At 38.6% G+C, this 18,249-nt stretch overlaps 1 protein-coding gene across 1 annotated transcript in view; it reads right to left on the minus strand.

Moving 5' to 3' along the window:
* Positions 1–367: 367 nt before the first annotated feature.
* LOC124791272 (probable tRNA (uracil-O(2)-)-methyltransferase) overlaps positions 368–18,249 on the minus strand; it is a 31,755-nt gene continuing 13,873 nt past the window's right edge. Inside the window, exons 3-6 of the mRNA XM_047257847.1 lie at positions 15,884–16,485; positions 13,438–13,757; positions 9,670–9,921; positions 368–2,076 (exon numbers count right to left, since the gene is read on the minus strand). Of these exons, the coding sequence (XP_047113803.1) occupies positions 1,177–2,076; positions 9,670–9,921; positions 13,438–13,757; positions 15,884–16,322 (1,911 nt within the window). The 5' untranslated portion in view covers positions 16,323–16,485 and the 3' untranslated portion in view covers positions 368–1,176. The remainder of the gene's footprint in view (positions 2,077–9,669; positions 9,922–13,437; positions 13,758–15,883; positions 16,486–18,249) is intronic.

Consider the following 18,249-nt stretch of genomic DNA (forward strand, 5'->3'; position numbering starts at 1 on the left):
TTTATTTTGTAGTTATGTACAAGGCTTGCCAGCACAGTAGTTAATTTTTTTTTGTTATAGTGCTGTTTAATCAAATCATAACTTAGTGAGAAGCTAATTGATCCCAGTCATTAACCATCACCAGGGTCCCGTCCTTTCACCAAACCTTGTGAGAAAGCCACAAGTGAAAGAAATAAGTACAATAAGATAAATCAAATTAAATTTACAGTTAACTTTCATTCAAATAATTACTGGAATCAGAAGTAGCAGTAATACTCAATATTGTGCAATAATGTGTGTGGGCTAAACATTCATAACTACTAACTGGATAAGCAAATGGGGTTATCATCTGGACCACAAAAAAATTTATGAAAATAACATTCGTAAATACAGTGAAAATAATCTGTATTTACCTGAAAATACGTCTGGCACAGACAATACATTCTTTTAATAATCATTATCTTCACAGCCTAGCATACTTTTACAAACCTCACATGACAGAAAGCTGGCATAAACAAGAGTGACATACAACATATAATAAAGGTTTCTTAACTTACATAGTCATTCGATAGGAAAATACAAAAAGAGAAGATTCTAGCAATCATTCAGTGTGAGTCAAGAAATATATGGAAAACAGTAGGAAATAAAAATAAAGATTTTGACAAAATGTAACGAAACTAGCTGACTGATCAAGAAACCAGCCCGCACCCTTAATTTTAGAATTCTATTCTTGGGTTACATTCTTCAGAATATCACATATATTATGAAGCAAAATGACAGATAGTATGTGAACAGATATGTTTTTGCTACATTCAGATTTGAATAATACATGCTATAATTATAGAACATGTATTTTCAAGTGACTTCTGGAATTAACACATTTTTTTTGTTGTTGAGTGAAATGACTCCTAGTAATCTGCCCTGCAAAGTAATTATTTATGATCACATGGAGTCCCCTTTAGCAGTTTTCTCAGGATTTAAATTTTCAGTGAAGTTAAACTTTGTCACCCTAATGCATATTCTCTACAGAGTTACTTCAAAACTCTTCTATTACAGTCTTTACACATATCTTTTCTCTTCATTTAGATTCATAGAGCTTTGCCTCCCATTTATTACCAAAAATGCAGATCCTGAATTCACTTACCACACTTCATTATTCAGTATGAATTTAAAGTCCGTGTTATTATGGAAACACAATTAGTGTTTAAAAGTACATATTTCATCTGGGAGGAAGCATCCATCAGGATGGTTCTCATGAAACCAACATGGCTTAATTTTATGCTTTAACACAGAAGATTCCTTTTTTCTTTTTCTGTGTTTATTTTTTGCAGTTTTGTTGTGCACATTTTCTGGTGTTCTAAATTGTACATTTCCATTGTGCACAAAGAATATATTATGACTGTTTTTTAGTAATGTTTGCAGTCCTCCACATTCATTCTTCAATTGTTGCAATAGACTGGTGGGTATAGCTGCAGCTATTTCACCAATGCTCATAACACCACCAGCATTCCACATCTTTTCTTCACCATTATCTGTCATGACCTTAAGTAAGCGGCGTTTGGCAAGCAGATGCTGTGTTACCATATTGACAATTTGGACTCGCAGTCCGCTGTCCAGCTGAGTACAGTTACGAACTCTCTCAATAGATTCACGTGCTTTAAATCCTGACATCCACTCAGAACTACCATTTTCACCTACATTTTTTCCTTTATCATTTTTACTTTCTAGAAGCTGAAGAATATTTGTGTGAATCATGTCACTTTCTGTTTCAATGTGAGTTCGTTTGGCCCCAATAAGGCAAATCCTTTTCGTGGATGGTATTTTCAGCCGATCTATCTGAATTTTAAAACCACAAACTTCACAAATATATTTTAGATATTCCAAGTAATCTGCATACTGGCTAAGTTCAGTGTTCTGTCTCTGGTATTTGTTGCCAGTGAAGTCATAAAAACAACATGGTAGTAAAAAGAAGCAGCATTTGTAAGAACTTCTGGCAGCTATTACAGGAATCCAGGGTGTTAGTTCATCAGAATGATTGCCAATAATCCAGTCAGTGTCAGGAAACAAGAAGTTATCTGAAGGTGTGATAGTGTCAACCTGCAAATACACACACATCATTAGGCTTGCCAACTAACTGCAAGTTATTTGATACTATAGGGTCAATTATGAAAGTATAAAATGAAAAGTATTACATTAAATGACAATGCTCACCAGACAAAGCAACAATTGTAGTAAGACTGAAGGGCAGGCATGTTAACAAAATACTACAGAATGGCAAATAAAAATCATATGGCACACTCACCAAAGGACAAAAGTAGTGCGTACGATTCAGTAGCAGAAATAATGTTGATAAAGTGTGAAACATGAGGATATATAAGAAAAGAATGATAATAGTATGCATATAGTGCAAAGGTGATATGAACCCAAGGAAATAGAAAGAAGGTGCAGTGTGATGAATGGGTTGAATGATGCAGGACAAAAAGAGGAAATTAGTGATGGAAGGGGTAGGGAATAGCAGTATTAAAAGTTAAAAGAATGACATCACATGTAAAAGGTGGTATAATGACAATACAGCTAGGAAAAGAAACTAAAATATATGATGGGAGGTAAACAAAGACTAGCAAAGAAGTTCAAGGGTTTTTTTGGTGAAGGGGGAGGGGGGAGGGAGAGGGGGTGAGGGGGAGATAGAGAGATAGATAGATAGATAGATAGAGATAGAGATAGAGATAGAGAGAGAGAGAGAGAGAGAGAGAGAGAGCAGAAAATGGGGGAATTATGGGTACCACATTGAAATGCATATGAGATGAATGGATTTCTGAAAACGGTAGTTGCTTCTCTCTATATAGCGGAGATGTTGAGCTGCAGAAAGGCACAACAAAGACTGTTCGAAAGTTAGCATTCGACCAACAAGGCCTTTGTCAAAAATAGATCTCACCCCCCCCCCCCCCCATTTCCCCACACGCGAGACCACCATCTCTGGCAGCTGGAGCCAGACTGTGAGCAACAGCACATTATGGGAGGGGCAATTGGGTGGGAGTAAGGAGGAGGCTTGGGCAGGGAGGGGAGGGATAGCAAGGTAGGCGTGAGGGCACTAGAGTGCTGCTGGAAGCATGCAGGGATGAGGTAGAGAGCAGAGCAGCTATGTTCAGTGGGGCAGTTGGATGGAGTGGGGGGGGGGGGCATTAGTGGAAAAGGAGAGAAGTATAAATACTGTGTGTGTTGGTGGAATAGAGGCTTATGTAGTGCTGGAATGGGAACAGGGAAGGCGTTAGATGGGTAAGGACTATGACTAATGAAGGTTGAGGCCAGGAGGGTTACAGAAATGCAGGATATATTGCAGGGAGAGTTCCCACCTATGAAACTCAGAGAAGCTGACATCAGTGGGACAGGCTGTGAAGCAATCACTGAAATGAAGAATGTCATGTTGGGGGGCATGTTCAACAACAGAGTGGTTCAGTTGTTTCTTGGTCACAGTTTGTTAATGGCCATTCATGTGGAAAGAGAGTTTGTTGGTTGTCAGGCCCATGTAGAATGCACACAGTGGTTGCAGCTTAGCTCGTAGATCACATAGCTGATTTCGCAGGTAACCCTGCCTTTGATGGGAGAGGTGATGTTTGTGAGCAGACTGAAGTAGATAGTGGTGGGACAATGAGTGGGACAGGTCTTGCCTCTAGATCTATTTCAAAGACATGATCCATGAGGCAAGAGGTTGGGAGCACGGATTGTGCAGGAAGGGACGAGGATATTGTGTAGGTTTGGTGGGTGGTGGAACACCACTGTGGGAGGGGTGGGAAGGATAATGAATAGGACATTTCTCATTTCAGGGCACAATGAGAGGTAGTCACATCCTTGGCAGAGAATGTAATTCAGTTGCTCTAGTCCTGGATGGTACTGAGTCATGAGGGGAATGCTCTTCTGAGTTTTTATGTTGTCTATTTTTGACAAAGGCCTCGTTGGCCGATAGCTAACTTTCTGACAGTATTTTTGTTATGCTTTTCTATGCCTCAGCATCTCCACTATATGCTGAGCTGCAACTAGCCCCTTCTTAATATTATGATAGGATTTATTTTACTTTTACTGGTATATTGTTTTTATACGATACCTGCCTGTGATTTACTTGTTAATTTTTGTAATTTTTTGACCATTCATTCGTTCACCTGTAATGTCCCCACAGAAAATACCCTCTACCACGCACCAATTAATCATTGTCAATCAAACCATCCACATTCATTCACTTTTGAAAAGTATCTGATCTGATTTTATCGTAACATATGCGGTGACAGCTCGACGACGCCAAAGTATTTTCTAGTGCGTTTATTCTTTGAAATAACAGAGATACATATATGCATTCTCCATGGTTGTTAGAGTGGTAACTAGGACAGCTTCTGGAGTATCTGTTGAAGGATTGACGTGTTTCTGAGAGATACATATTCTGCTTTTCTTCTCGCTAAAGCGAGCCAATTAACATTTGTGCCGCTAGCGGTTTGTTTGAAGAGAAAGAGACTGTAAACGGAAAATAATTAAGACGTGGAATCACCAGAGCTCTGGACATGTAATGGAGATGGATTTAATACACAATTTCCTTCATAAATAAGGTTTGTGACTTTTTTGTCCTGGAGTGAATGAACGAATGAGTTTTTTCTGAATCATTTGATGATCATGTTGGCCCTGTAATTAGTGGGGAAGTTTCAGCTGTGTCGAAGAGAGCCTGGAATCACTGAGTCTGTGTTAAATCGTCCAAAAAGGCTTCGTACACATCTGGAATTCGCAATATTTCGTAAAAGGAACAAATTGTCCACACGATTGATTCTCCCGACTGAATGCAGTGTTTAACAGTAATAAGAAATGTAAAGATCTCTTACAGCAAGCCAGCCGCTGATTACCAAGATGAAGGACTCCACCAAAGATTCTATTTGGCTGATTTCACGTAATGAAATATTATATTAAAAACTGTACATAGATAAAGGAGAGAAAGAGAGAGAGCGAATGAAAATAGAGATAATACTAATAATCCTCCATTAGCCTAACTTTTTGCCTGTCTTATCACGGATCAGCCAAGAAATGGGAGGCCCTTACTTTACTGTATAGATTTGTGTGTGAAGGTGAAGGGATCTTAAAGGCAACAGATACACGTCTATACAGACAAGACATTACACAGAGTTAGCAGCTAGCTGCATTCATCATCTATTCTTAGATGAAGAGACGGCAACTTGTTATCGTGAACAATTAAGAAAAATGTTAAACACCCTTACCTCCATTTTTTTCAGAGCCATATCACTATATGCAAATCTCTGACATACTGAAAGTCTTAAACAAGGTAAGGGAAGTTCTCATGAAATGTTTTGGATGGTAGTACTGAAACTGTAGTACTGCATTTGAGGCTGAGGCTGGTTTTGAGGCACAAGTTTAGGCAGCAGTTCCCAACATAAGTATGCCAGTCTTACCCTGTCAGTTGAGACAGTAACAGTTTTACCATTTAGTACAGTATTCAGAGTTTGTTCTCCTGTTTTGATTACCTGAGGCCTGTATAAGAAGTTTGCAGAGATGGTTTGAAAATGTCTGTAAGCAAATAACATGCGCATGTCTGCAGATCATGAAGCATGAAGGTAGTTGTTCCAGTCTTTAGGCTCAATGTGTGCAATATGGTTCCTCAGGCAACAAATGAAATCTAATGGGTCATGACCTGGTAGCTGTGCAGATCTTGGATTGATGAACTTTCTGGGCAGTCAAAGTGTTTCACCATATACGAGTATCTGGTTTGAAAGTAGGGTAAGGCCAAGTAAGATCCCAGGTAATTTAGTTGTCCAGCTGGTGGCATGAAACATTCACGGAGCCTTATTGCTTGCCTGGTAGTTACTGGTTGTCCAGTGATAGAGAGCACCATGGGATTTGCTGAACTAGTTCAATAACTCTGACTTGAATTGTCGGCACAGCACATAGTAATGTGCAGCAGACTACTGAAAAGAAAAACTGAGTTTGAAATTAAAATAAAGGCTAGCATCTCTGCCAATATGTTTTCAACTGATATAGCCTGCACCCAATGGATAAAATGATCAATGGCAGTTAATAGATGAAGTGGACCTATAATATCAATGTGCTCATGCTTGAAAGTGCAGTGTTACATTTGGAAATTCACCAATGGGTGCATGCACATGATGGACTATTTTACTGCACTGCCACTAGTGTACTCGTGACAGTTCTGCTGCAAACCAGGCAGTAAAACATTTCGACACCAGATGAGTCAACACTGTAACACCATGGTAGCATAGGTTGTTGAGGCTGTTGAAAGGATGTTTTGCGGAAAGCAGATGGCAGAAACGAGTGAGACCTTCCACTGGAAATGTCACGATACAGTTTGACGTCAAAACCAGGAACAGTGACAAGTTGTAATTGAAGACTGGACAATATGCAGTAGCTTCTGGAGTCCATCATCAGATTCCTGTGCCTTTGTGAGCTGTACAAAATCAATAAAATTTGTCACACTATTAATCTGCGACAGGCAGTAGGTGGCCATGTTGTTTACATCAGAAATGAGGCAAATATCAGTGCTGAGTAGAGAAATAAATGCCAGGTGGTTGTAGTACCATGGTGAACAGTTGTTGTTCCATCCGAAGACATAGATAAGCAGTTTCTGACCAGTAATTATTGTAAATTCTCTTACTTCCAACTGTGGTAGAAAGTACCAGGTTACTTTGTATAAAGACAGAAGCCCACAATCATATGCACCCCATTCCTGTTGAGACATGGAGAACTTGTGAGGAAAAGGCAAGTGGTTGCCAAGCACCACTGACTTGCTGCTGCAACACTGCACACTAGTCGTCTAATTGGTATCAAATGCTAATGCAAGAGGTGCATCCACTGTGGAATGTTGCAGAAGTGCACCATTTTCTAACTTTGCTTTGCTGCATTAAAAGCAGAGTTCATCTCAATTGTCCAGTGGATGGGTGAATTTCCCTTAGTCTTGGGTCCAGTAAATTTGCATTTAGTGTTCTTTCAAGTTGGTTGAGGGGGGGGGGTGGTAGGTGTCACCAATAAAAATTTAGCATCCATGACAAACAATGTAGCTCTTTGATGGTTTCAGGTTGTGGGCTCTTCATGACAGCTTCCACTTTCTCTGGAAGCAGTAATGACCCTGCATGCAAAATTAAATAATCAGAAGAGGTGATCTAAGGTTTACTGAAAACACACTTAACAGTGTTCAAACCCACACCATGCTATTCTAGGCATTTGAAAATCTTACTAGGTGTTGCTGATGTCATTCTGCTGTGACTGAAAATATGAGGATATCATCCAAGTTTGCAAAGCAGAATGACAGCCCCTGCAGCACAGAATCAATGACCCTCTGTCATGATTGAGCAGCATTTGGCAAACCAAATTTCATGTAAAGACTTTCAAATAAGCCGAATAGTGTGATTATAGTAGTCTCTGGAATGTCTCTGCCTGCCACAGGAATTTGCGTAAAGGTCCTTGCACTGTCTAGTATACTAAACACAGCTGCACCAGTGAGAGCACAATTGTATTCCCTTAATAGAGGCACTAAATATTTGCCTGGAATTGTCCTTGCATTCAATGCATGGAAGTCACAACATGGGCACCATGTGCCACCCGTTTTGGTTACCAGATGGAGGAATGAAGACAAAGGATTAGAGAAGGGTGAATAACATCTTCCCTGAGCATTGAGTTAAGCTCCACCTTTGTGATGGGGAGCTAAACATTTAAGATGGCATGGAACTGGTAGGCCACTGGTAATTTGGATAAAACACATAGTGTTATGATGTACCTCCCTCAACATGCCAGGTCACTGAGTTATGGTTGGAAACTGGTCAAGCAACTCAGCATATCTGCTTTCAGCCACCTGCACTACGAATCATGGTACTACGTCAGAAAGCAGCCATAGAAGTTCTGGTGACACTCTTGATGAGCTGTATAGTTGCTACATCAGGTAACAGATGGTAGTATGCCAGGAAATCAGCTCCAATTAGAGGCTATGGGATATCTGTGACACTAAATTCCAGATGGCGGTGTGACACAGCCCCAAGTCCACCTCAACATGTTCTGTTCTGTATGTGACTACTGATGAATGGTTATTGGCAGAAAGGCAGAACATAGATGGCAGCCAGCAATTATACAGAAAATCTGTGGAAACTGCACAAATCTGAGCCTGTTTCCAAAGGAATTTCTGTCCTATTTTTCGGTCACTAATATAGAGATGCTGAGAGACTGTCGAGCAATCAGATGCATGTATGTCTGGCTGCCACTAAGTTTGGGTAAACGTGCAGTTAGGTACAGTTGCACACCTGACCCTCAAATTTCAAGTGATACCAACATGTTGTAAGTGACTGCTCTGTGTCACTTAGAACCAGTGAGTTTGTTCTGGAATGACTGCATGATCTTCTGTGGTAATGACCTCTATCCTTGCTGTAATTGTATCAAGCCAGCAGTTCACTCCTTTGACTAACCATAGTGTCCACTTCATCTGACAGGTAACCATAATCCACGCACCTCACTGGTGATGATGAGTCAGTGTTGTATGCTGATGTTACTTTACTGACTGAAAGTGACATTGATGAATCCTGAATCCTGTCAGCCAGATCTGTGATGGCATCCCAGGGAATTTCTCTCTGAGATATTACAACAGCTTTAACTTTATCTGGAAGACGACTACCTGCAGCATATGCTGCATAATGAAAACTAGCTTTAATATGTACAAACCAGAGTGTCGTCAGACTGTGAGGCCAGAATGACGACAATCGCATAGCAAGTCATGACACTGTCAGGCACTCAGTGCCCTTGGAGTCTGGCATTTCAGTGTTTCGAAAATTCATTGGTCAGTCATGATACATTGTACTACTTCTTCTAGTATCTGTAGACTGATAATGTTGGGGTCACCAATGTCAGAGCAGTTGTGGCGATATCCGTCTTAACTTCATACACCTGTGTTCAGATGCCTCAGCTGTGATAACACGCAAATTGTTGAAATTATTGGCACTCATATAACTCTGAACAACAAAATTTTAACAGATAGATGTACAATATAAACTAAACCTTGAGACTTACAAACTTCAGTAAATTAATGCTAAGTATGGTTCAAATGGCTCTGAGCACTATGGGACTCAACATCTTAGGTCATAAGTCCACTAGAACTTAGAACTACTTAAACCTAACTAACCTAAGGACATCACACACATCCATGCCCGAGGCAGGATTTGAACCTGCGACCGTAGCAGTCCCGCGGTTCCGGACTGCAGCGCCAGAACTGCTAGACCACCGCGACTGGCCAAGAATGCTAAGTATGATATGTATCTATTACACAAGGATTCTCACTGCTTACTCCCATGGACCATTGCTAAATACAACAACCACCAATGTTGAAACAAGAATGGATCTGGTGGCTGGACAGTGAACTCACTGATGCCTATGAAACACAGTAGGTAAGTGTTTTATTTACTGTAAACACCTAGCTAAGGAAATGTATTACACTGCAATCTAGTGATTGCCCCCATGAATTACACTTGCAGGGAAGAAATTACCTTTGGAATGAACTGACAGCTCATGTGGTTAAGAGAAAAGAAAGTGTATTTAAATTAGCAGCTTTTCACCAGGCTGAACTTTTTTCAAAATTTTACATTTTGTTCATAAAGCCATAGTAACATTTAAACAGACTCTCTTCCTGTACAAATTTTAATTCACCTGGAGCTGTGTGGACTCAGGATAAACATCCCATATGGATCTTTTTCTAATGTCTAGGCCTTTACCCACATGGCCTTCACTACTTAATATATACACAAGCAATCCATTTCCACAGCCAAGATCAACAAAACTCTGCATCCATTGTGGTCTCCCAGCTTCCTCCCGTTGTTTTTGCCACAACAGCAATAAATAAGTTGCTATAGCCACATCTTCATAAACAAATTTCTGTGGATCTGTTCTTTCTGGCCAAATCTGAAAACAATAGAAACCACGTATTAAATTAGGAAATGGGCATACACTGTGGTACTTAAAAAGGAGCAGAAAAAAAGAGTTCTTCAAGTTTAATAAGAAGTTTTTATCAAATGTATCTAATGTAATTTTTTTCTAGGTATTGCCCACATTATGTGTTGAGACTACTGGTGTTTCAACTATTGTTGGAGGCAGCTTTCATCAAGATGCCTACTTGTTGCTTGTGCAGTTACTGCTTCATATATATTATCTGAATATGTCTGAGAGTCATCACATACGAATACCTGGGTATGGCACTTTGTAAGGATATTAAATGGAATAATCACATAGATTCAGTCATGGGTAAAGCAGGTGGGATGGACTTTGGTTTATTGGTAGAACTCTGGGGAAGTGTAATCAGCCTACAAAGCAGATTGCTTAAAAATCTAGAATATTGTTCATGTGTATTGGACTCATATCAGAAAGGACTAAAAGGGGATACTAAACGTAAACAGAGGAGGGCAGCACAAATGGTCACAGGTTTGCTTAGTCCATGAGAGGGTGTCACAGAGATACTGAAGGAACTGAACTGGAAGACTCTTGAAGATAGTTTACATCTATCCCGAGAAAGTCTGTTAACAGAGTTTCAAGATCCAGCTTTAAATGATTACTCTATGAATATACTACAACCACCTACATATCACTCACATAGGGATCCTGAAGATAAGATAATTACTGCATGCATAGAGGCATTCAAACAATCATTATTCCTGCACTCCATACATGAATGAAATGGGAAGAAACCCTAATAACTGATACAATGGGATGTACCCTCTGCTATGCACCTCACAGCAGTTTGCAGAGTACAGATGTGGATGTAGATGCAGGCTCTTGGCATATAACATTTCGGTTGGGTTACATGCTGAAGGAAGAAGGACATCACATCCTTATTGCTGGGGCTATTTTATGTTAATTTTTATTTGGTTATGATTAGTAAACCTGGTGGAAAGCTGCCATCATGACACAGTGTGCTTACAAATTAGCTGGTGGCACCTGGTGCCCACAGGGGGGGGGGGGGGTGTTTACGATGGGCAGTGGGGCAGCTCTACAAGAATGAAGGGCCCGCTATGCTGCAATAACTAGCAACCAATGTACCCCTTTTCGCAGTTCACATTTAACATTGCTTTGCTATCTTGATGGTTCCTCTGACATTGTTTTTCTTTTGTTTTGTTTTGCTTAGAGGCAAATGGTTGCCTAGCTAAAACAAGGGCTTGATTTGACTGCATGGATCTGCCACACTTTTCTTGATGTTCATCATCACCAATGTAGTATATTGACCATGCCATAGGTCTTGTAATCATGCCAGAGGTATCAATGGATCTATCAACATAATTACACACACATCCAATGAGGTCCAGCACAGAGGGATACACCTGCCAGCACCAAGCCATAGGGGTGAACACCTGCAGATTGATCCTACTTGTATGAGATTGCTGATGTGTACTGCTTACTCTCTGATGAGCTTATTTATGATGAACTTGCAATACTTGGCTATTTTCTAGATATTGTTCTGTTATTCCTCGATTCTGTTTTCTGGCTGTTGAAGTTTGGCTTGTAAGTGGACATGTCTATTTTCCTAATGCAGTGTAGTCTCTGTTCTCTGTCTGGCTGCATGTTGCGACTACTTTGAGTACATTGATGGCATGTGCATGCAAAAAGGGAGTGGTTTGTATTGGAATGCCTGACAAAGTTAGTGTTACACATCATTAACAGTTAAGTTATTCAGTAAAACTCCAGATTAAATGCCAGGCATATCCGCCTCTAGAAGTCTCTGTCTCTGTTTAGTTCAAGATGAGTTAAGATCTATTATTTTCTTTGACTGATTTGTATTTAATTGGTGTTCAATAAAAACTATGTTATTGAGGAAGAAGCAGACATTCAACAATATGTATCACTTGTGCTCCACAACATTTATGTTGATCGGACAACCTTTTCACCCATAAAGAACAAGTCATATATTCCTGATGTACGGCATACTTAGTGTAACCTAGGAAGTTGCTCGAGTAGACAGGTTTGATCCCCCTCGACACAGAATCTTAGCCATCATATCACTAACATCTTCAACATAAGGTATGAGGGCGATTTGCCATGGTGGTTCTCCCAGGGTACTCTTAATCTTGTACGTTATTGCCATGGGTGTTTTAATAGTGTCTTGTTATAGGAATTTGCCCTGAAAGTGGTTCATACTATGGTCCACTTTTGAGTCTGTAAGTATTGCTGATCTGGTGTGGCCTCATTGTTTATGTGTGCATCAACAGGTCCATACCATTAAACAAGCCGTTGTTTTTGCTAGTCTATCACTTGCCATTAAAAATCAGAGGGGCCATAAAGATAGCAAAGCAGCTGTGCAAAATGAACAGTGTGGGTGGTTACAGGCTCTTGTGTCATGATGACAGCTTCCACTGAATCCACAGATGTCGACAAATTAAAAAAAAAAAAAAAAAAAATATCAAATAGCCATAGGTAACCCTCCTCCTTGACATTATCACACAATCAAAACTATGGCAAAATAATCTATTTAAAAGAGTAACCACAAGAAGCTGCCCTAATAAAAGCTCCCTGCAACAGTAACTGAAATGCTATGATAGAGTCACAGACCCAAACAATTTCTGAAACAAACTTCAATCGTGAAAAAATATGCTCTTATAACTAAAATTAAATTATAAAAATTTAAGTTTTTCCTCTCAACTCCAATGTGGTGATTATTTTTAGGATACTTAGCATATCAGCATTACAAAAGAATTATTCTCCAAATAGTATATTTTGACAAACTGTAACATGTATTTTGTAAAATTTATTTTTATCAGTTGATATCTCTGGGGTGAGTAAAGTATAATCACCTACATTCTTATTTCATTTAATTTCTGCACTAGCTATAAAAGTGTACCAGGCAAGGAATCCTGCATGTGTAACAGTACTTAGCAACAAGTGTTGTTATCTGTGTGCAAATTACAGTTTACAGACACCTTATAGTCTGGTGTTTCATTATTTTTACATTACATTTATGTTGTAAAATTCAATTATGTTTCAGAAGATTTAAAAAATAAAGGGATACAGATTAAATTTTGACTCATTTAAAGGTGTCCTCCAGTAAGTATTAAAAAATAAAAGTTAATATTCACTTCCATACTATTCTCAACTAAAGTATTTTCTTGTTGAACACAATTTCTTAGGAAGAGTGTTTATGATTTACATTATCATTTTACATTAAGTAGAAGTCATGCTGTTGCACTAAAAAAAAGGCAGCAATATTACAACTATCTGGTTAACAATCTAAAAATAATGCAATATTAAATTTATTGTATTAAATTTTGTTTTTATTGGTTTCTCAAAAACCATCTTCATTAAGGAAATTCTTTAATGAGAAAGACTGTCAAATAGCAGGCACAGAAGTATTTTAAGCAAAATGAAATTCCCGATCTCTTTGAAAATCCAACATTTCAAATTGTTAATGCATGGATCAAGAGAGGGGAATATTACCTTAACCATATGAGATCCATATTTCTCCTTGAGAGTGTGATAAAGCTTAACATACTCTTCAATTCCAATCAATGAAAGAGATTTAACTGGTGTCTTTGAAGGTGGCAATGAATGGGCCCACTTTAACAGTTTTGTGAGCAGTGTGTTCTTAAGCCAATAGCTATCACATTCTTTATCATTTTCCACTTTCATCAGTCTTATACAGCAATCTTTATAGCAAATTTTGAACGGGAAAACAGACTGCACTTTTAATTTTGCAGTAGTGGTCTCTTGAGTTGGGCTTTCAAGAAGCACATACATGGCTTCATTATCTTTATGATCTGGAAAGAAGAAACTATTTATAGAACATCCGAGAAATAAAGTCATTAATTTTAATGATAAATGTATGAATGCCATCTTAACAAAACAATTGGCTGACAGGAGTTGTGTCATATTTCACTTGAAATTTCCAAATTTTGTCAAATATTGTATTTCTCCATGTGCATTATATAATCAAAAGCCTACCATCAGCAGGAGTAAATGAAGACCAAACACATAGGTGTCTTCCATGCTAATTTCTCATTTATGCATAATAGGATGGCTATACTTTGAAATAACACGTCATTTCTTTATTGACTGTTTACACAACTATGTACCTTTAGAAAATCAGCTGTTTATTTGAATACCCTACATAGGATCCAGCACAACTATAATACTAGATATTGCAATATATCTATAATCTTTCAATAAATTTGAAGACTATTACAAAAACAATTAGAAACAAAATAAAAAGTAGACAGATAAATGAAATAAAGGAAAATATATGCTGATAAAGCAAATGAGTTTGCGTAGTACCTGTCTGGAAACTGAGAATGGAATACAATAAGTATGTCAACATAGGTGATAACCCACCAAAAACAGGAAGCACTGCAGTTATTCACCATGTAGCAACACTACTCAGTTGCTGTTGGTCATTCTTTACATTTTTTCTGCACCTCTTAGGACATATTCTTAAGTCAATTATCATATTAAACTAATTTGGGATCTTTCTATCAAATGGGTACATAAAATTTGACTGAAAAAAACTTTTTTTTTTTTTAGTGAGAAACAAATCAACATTTTCTGTTGAGAATGAGCATCACATGAAATGTGTCAAGCAGTATTTGTTTGGCCTATTCCCCATCTAAACACTGAAGAAATTAAATTGCAAATATATTCTGAAAATGCAGACAATATGTTCCAAGATCCTTAGGTCACGCATTTAGTACATGTAAAACACAAGACTGCTGCTCCCCAAATACATGAACTACAGAGCAGCAGATAGGCGTGCAGTGCAGCGCCTTCTCCATTTTGGTGGGTAGCATCTACCCTACATACATATGTATTATATTCCATTCAGTTTCCTTTGGAACTGCAACTATGAGAGATAAATGTAATATTGTAGAACAAATTCTGACAACTGTGTTTAAAATACCATTTAATTAACAACCAATGTACATTAGCAAGGAGATCATTGGTGTTGTTACCTACTAAGAGACAGTTCACTGTGATACCATCTGGCAGAAAATATCATTCCACTTACATGCACTTTTTTTTTAGTATTAAAATGAAGTTTCTTCATTAGTAAGCTGATGACAATCAAAGTGTGCTTCAAAATATAGACCAGTGATTGTAGAAAAAGCTATTTAATAAAAGTGAGGAATTTGTCATATGATAATACAAATGAAATTATTTTAAATGAACACATAAGTGCCTTGCATACACTGGCTTTTTGAAACAACAAATCTGTTACAATAATCTACTCGGATCCCTAAAGTAAACAGAAAAAGTGAAAATTAATCATTCAAGAAGTGCTGTTAGTAGTGAGTGGAGGTTTCACTGAAATGCATGATCATTGTTTTCTAATATATTTTGTTTTATTTACAATGCATATAAAAAAGTAACTCCACGATCAGGCCCATAGGACCACGTGATGCTGGCCAGATATCTTGTAATCATTTGCCAAATGACGTAAAATGGGGGGGGGGGGGGGGGGGAGAGGATGCAATCAGCAGACTCCTCTCCCAGTCTCCCAGCTATGGTCAGCTTTTCAGAACTTAGAGTTGCTACTACTCATTCAAGTCGCTTTTCAGCTGACCTCATGAGGCTGAGTGCACTCTGTTCTGGACCTCAGACAAAGGAAAAATCTGTGGCACTACCAGGCATTGAATGCAGGTGTTTTGCAGGACAGTCGCTTACACAGGCCATTCAGCTACAGAGGTAGACTTGCTACATGTACAATTCAACAAAACTGTTTAAATAATTGTCAGCAGTGCATGAGAGAAATGGGGAAGGGGGGGGGGGGAGGCAGAGGGTAGAAACTATGTTGCATTATTGACAGTACCTTTCAAACTATTAGTTTTTCTATTGATTTGTTACTTTTGACGCATTTAATATAGAGAAAATATTATTTGTTGTTTATACTCACCTATAACAGCTAATACCCAAAGATTTGTAGAAACACCTTGAAGATTAAGAATTAACTTCTGCACTGTAACATAACAAACTTCTGCGACATAAATTTCAGTATCTTCTATCATTTCAATATCCATTCCACAGACCTTCAACTGTTCCAGAATATCAACAGCAGTTCCATTTTCTCCAAGATTAAATGATGCAAAACTTTTGAAATTAATAGCTTTTTTATTTAAGGGACTTAGTAACTTGCCAGAAAATGCAAGAACTGAACCAAAAACACGGGGCAGCACAATATGTAAGTTTTTGTTCAAAATTTCAATGGAAGACCAGAACTGATCAACACTCTCAAGCTCTGCAGTCTCTATGACTGTCCACTTCTGATTATTCTCTTCTGAATTGTCTTCAATTTCTTGCATAAGGTTATTGGCAGATGATGTCTCCATCTTCATTCTTTTCTTTACAAACAGCACCAACAGCAGTCTTTGTAAATCTATCTAACTTGTTTTAATACAAAAAGCAATACTGATATACTTATGTCATTGATTCTGTACTACCTCACTGTCAGTAATCAAGCAACATACATTAGCATTAATGCTTTCCTCCGCCAGTGTACTGAAATAAAGAAAATATAACAACTGAATTATCTCAATGAATATAACCACAAATTCATTTTAAATTGCCTTACTGCTCAGTGTTAAAATTTATAAGAAAATGTGAAGCTTTCATTGTCAAATATATGTTCCCTTGTAAATATTTAATCTGAGAGACATCCCAAAACTGCTATCATTGGTGAAAACGTGAAGAAAGTACACAATACTGTACTTGACAATTAGTGATTCACATGTATGAAATTGCAGATCCTTTAAGAACATCAGAAGAAAGAATACCATAAATTTTTATGTGAAGAATTAACCAAATGTACGTTTCACACAAGATGGACACCACATCTATTGAATGCTGTGTAAATGCAATTAAGCAAAATTAAATTCTCTGATATTGCATACAATTTGTTACTCTGAGTGACATATGGGTTCATCACTTCACACCTATATAAATAAAAATGTAAATGTTTGTTTATATAAAATCATAAATTTCCAATAGTTCTTCACTCATAATGAGATTTTCACTCTGCAGCGGAGCGTGCGCTGATATGAAACTTCCTGGAAGATTAAAACTGTGTGCACTGACCGAGACTCGAACTCGGGACCTTTGCCTTTCGCGGGCAAGTGCTCTACCTTCTGAGCTACCGAAGCATGACTCACGCCCGGCCCTCACAGCTTTACTTCTGCCAGTATCTCGTCTCCTACCTTCCAAACTTTACAGAAGCTCTCCTGCGAACCTTGCAGAACTAGCACTCTTGAAAGAAAGGATACTGCAGAGACATGGCTTAGCCACAGCCTGGGTGATGTTTCCAGAATGAGATTTTCACTCTGCAGCGGAGTGTGCACTGATATGAAACTTCCTGGCAGATTAAAACTGTGTGCACCGACTGAGACTCGAACTCGGGACCTTCGCCTTTCGCGGGCAAGTGCTATACCATCTGAGCTACCGAAGCACGACTGATGAAGCTGTGAGGGCCGGGCATGAGTCGTGCTTCGGTAGCTCAGATGGTAGAGCACTTGCCCGCGAAAGGCAAAGGTCTCGAGTTCGAGTCTCGGTCGGTGCGCACAGTTTTAATCTGTCAGGAAGTTTCATATCAGTGCACACTCCGCTGCAGAGTTAAAATCTCATTCTGGAAACATCCCCCAGGCTGTGGTTAAGCCATGTCTCCGCAGTATCCTTTCTTTCAGGAGTGCTAGTTCTGCAAGATTCGCAGGAGAGCTTCTGTCAAGTTTGGAAGGTAGGAGATGAGATACTGGCAGAAGTAAAGCTGTGAGGGCCGGGCGTGAGTCGTGCTTCGGTAGCTCAGATGGTAGAGCACTTGCCCGCGAAAGGCAAAGGTCCCGAGTTTGAGTCTTGGTCGGTGCACACAGTTTTAATCTGCCAGGAAGTTTCAGTTCTTCACCCATGCTTTGCAACACATTGTTGCATGTGAATATGCGTGCGTCTTCATATACCTTCTGGAATGCCATATGGCATAAAAATAATAAATAAAATATATGTATTTATATACCATATGGCTCTCTAGTGGGTCTACAAAAACATGCATATCTGAATGCAACATTGTGCCAAAATTTCAACAGACAGGAAAGGACATACAGGCAAGAGATACATTAATAAAACACTACCCTGAGACTTAAATTTTCTTTTACTGCTGAGTACTGAGTATTTGCTACAATGACTACAAGGGATAGCTTAAAACATTATGTCAGACCAGGATTTGAACCTGGATTTTAATCTGGTGTGGGGTCTTAGCTTAACAAATACAGTCAAAAT

The sequence above is a fragment of the Schistocerca piceifrons genome, chromosome 1 (assembly GCF_021461385.2).
Source record: "Schistocerca piceifrons isolate TAMUIC-IGC-003096 chromosome 1, iqSchPice1.1, whole genome shotgun sequence".
NCBI classification, from domain to species: Eukaryota; Metazoa; Arthropoda; class Insecta; order Orthoptera; family Acrididae; genus Schistocerca; species Schistocerca piceifrons.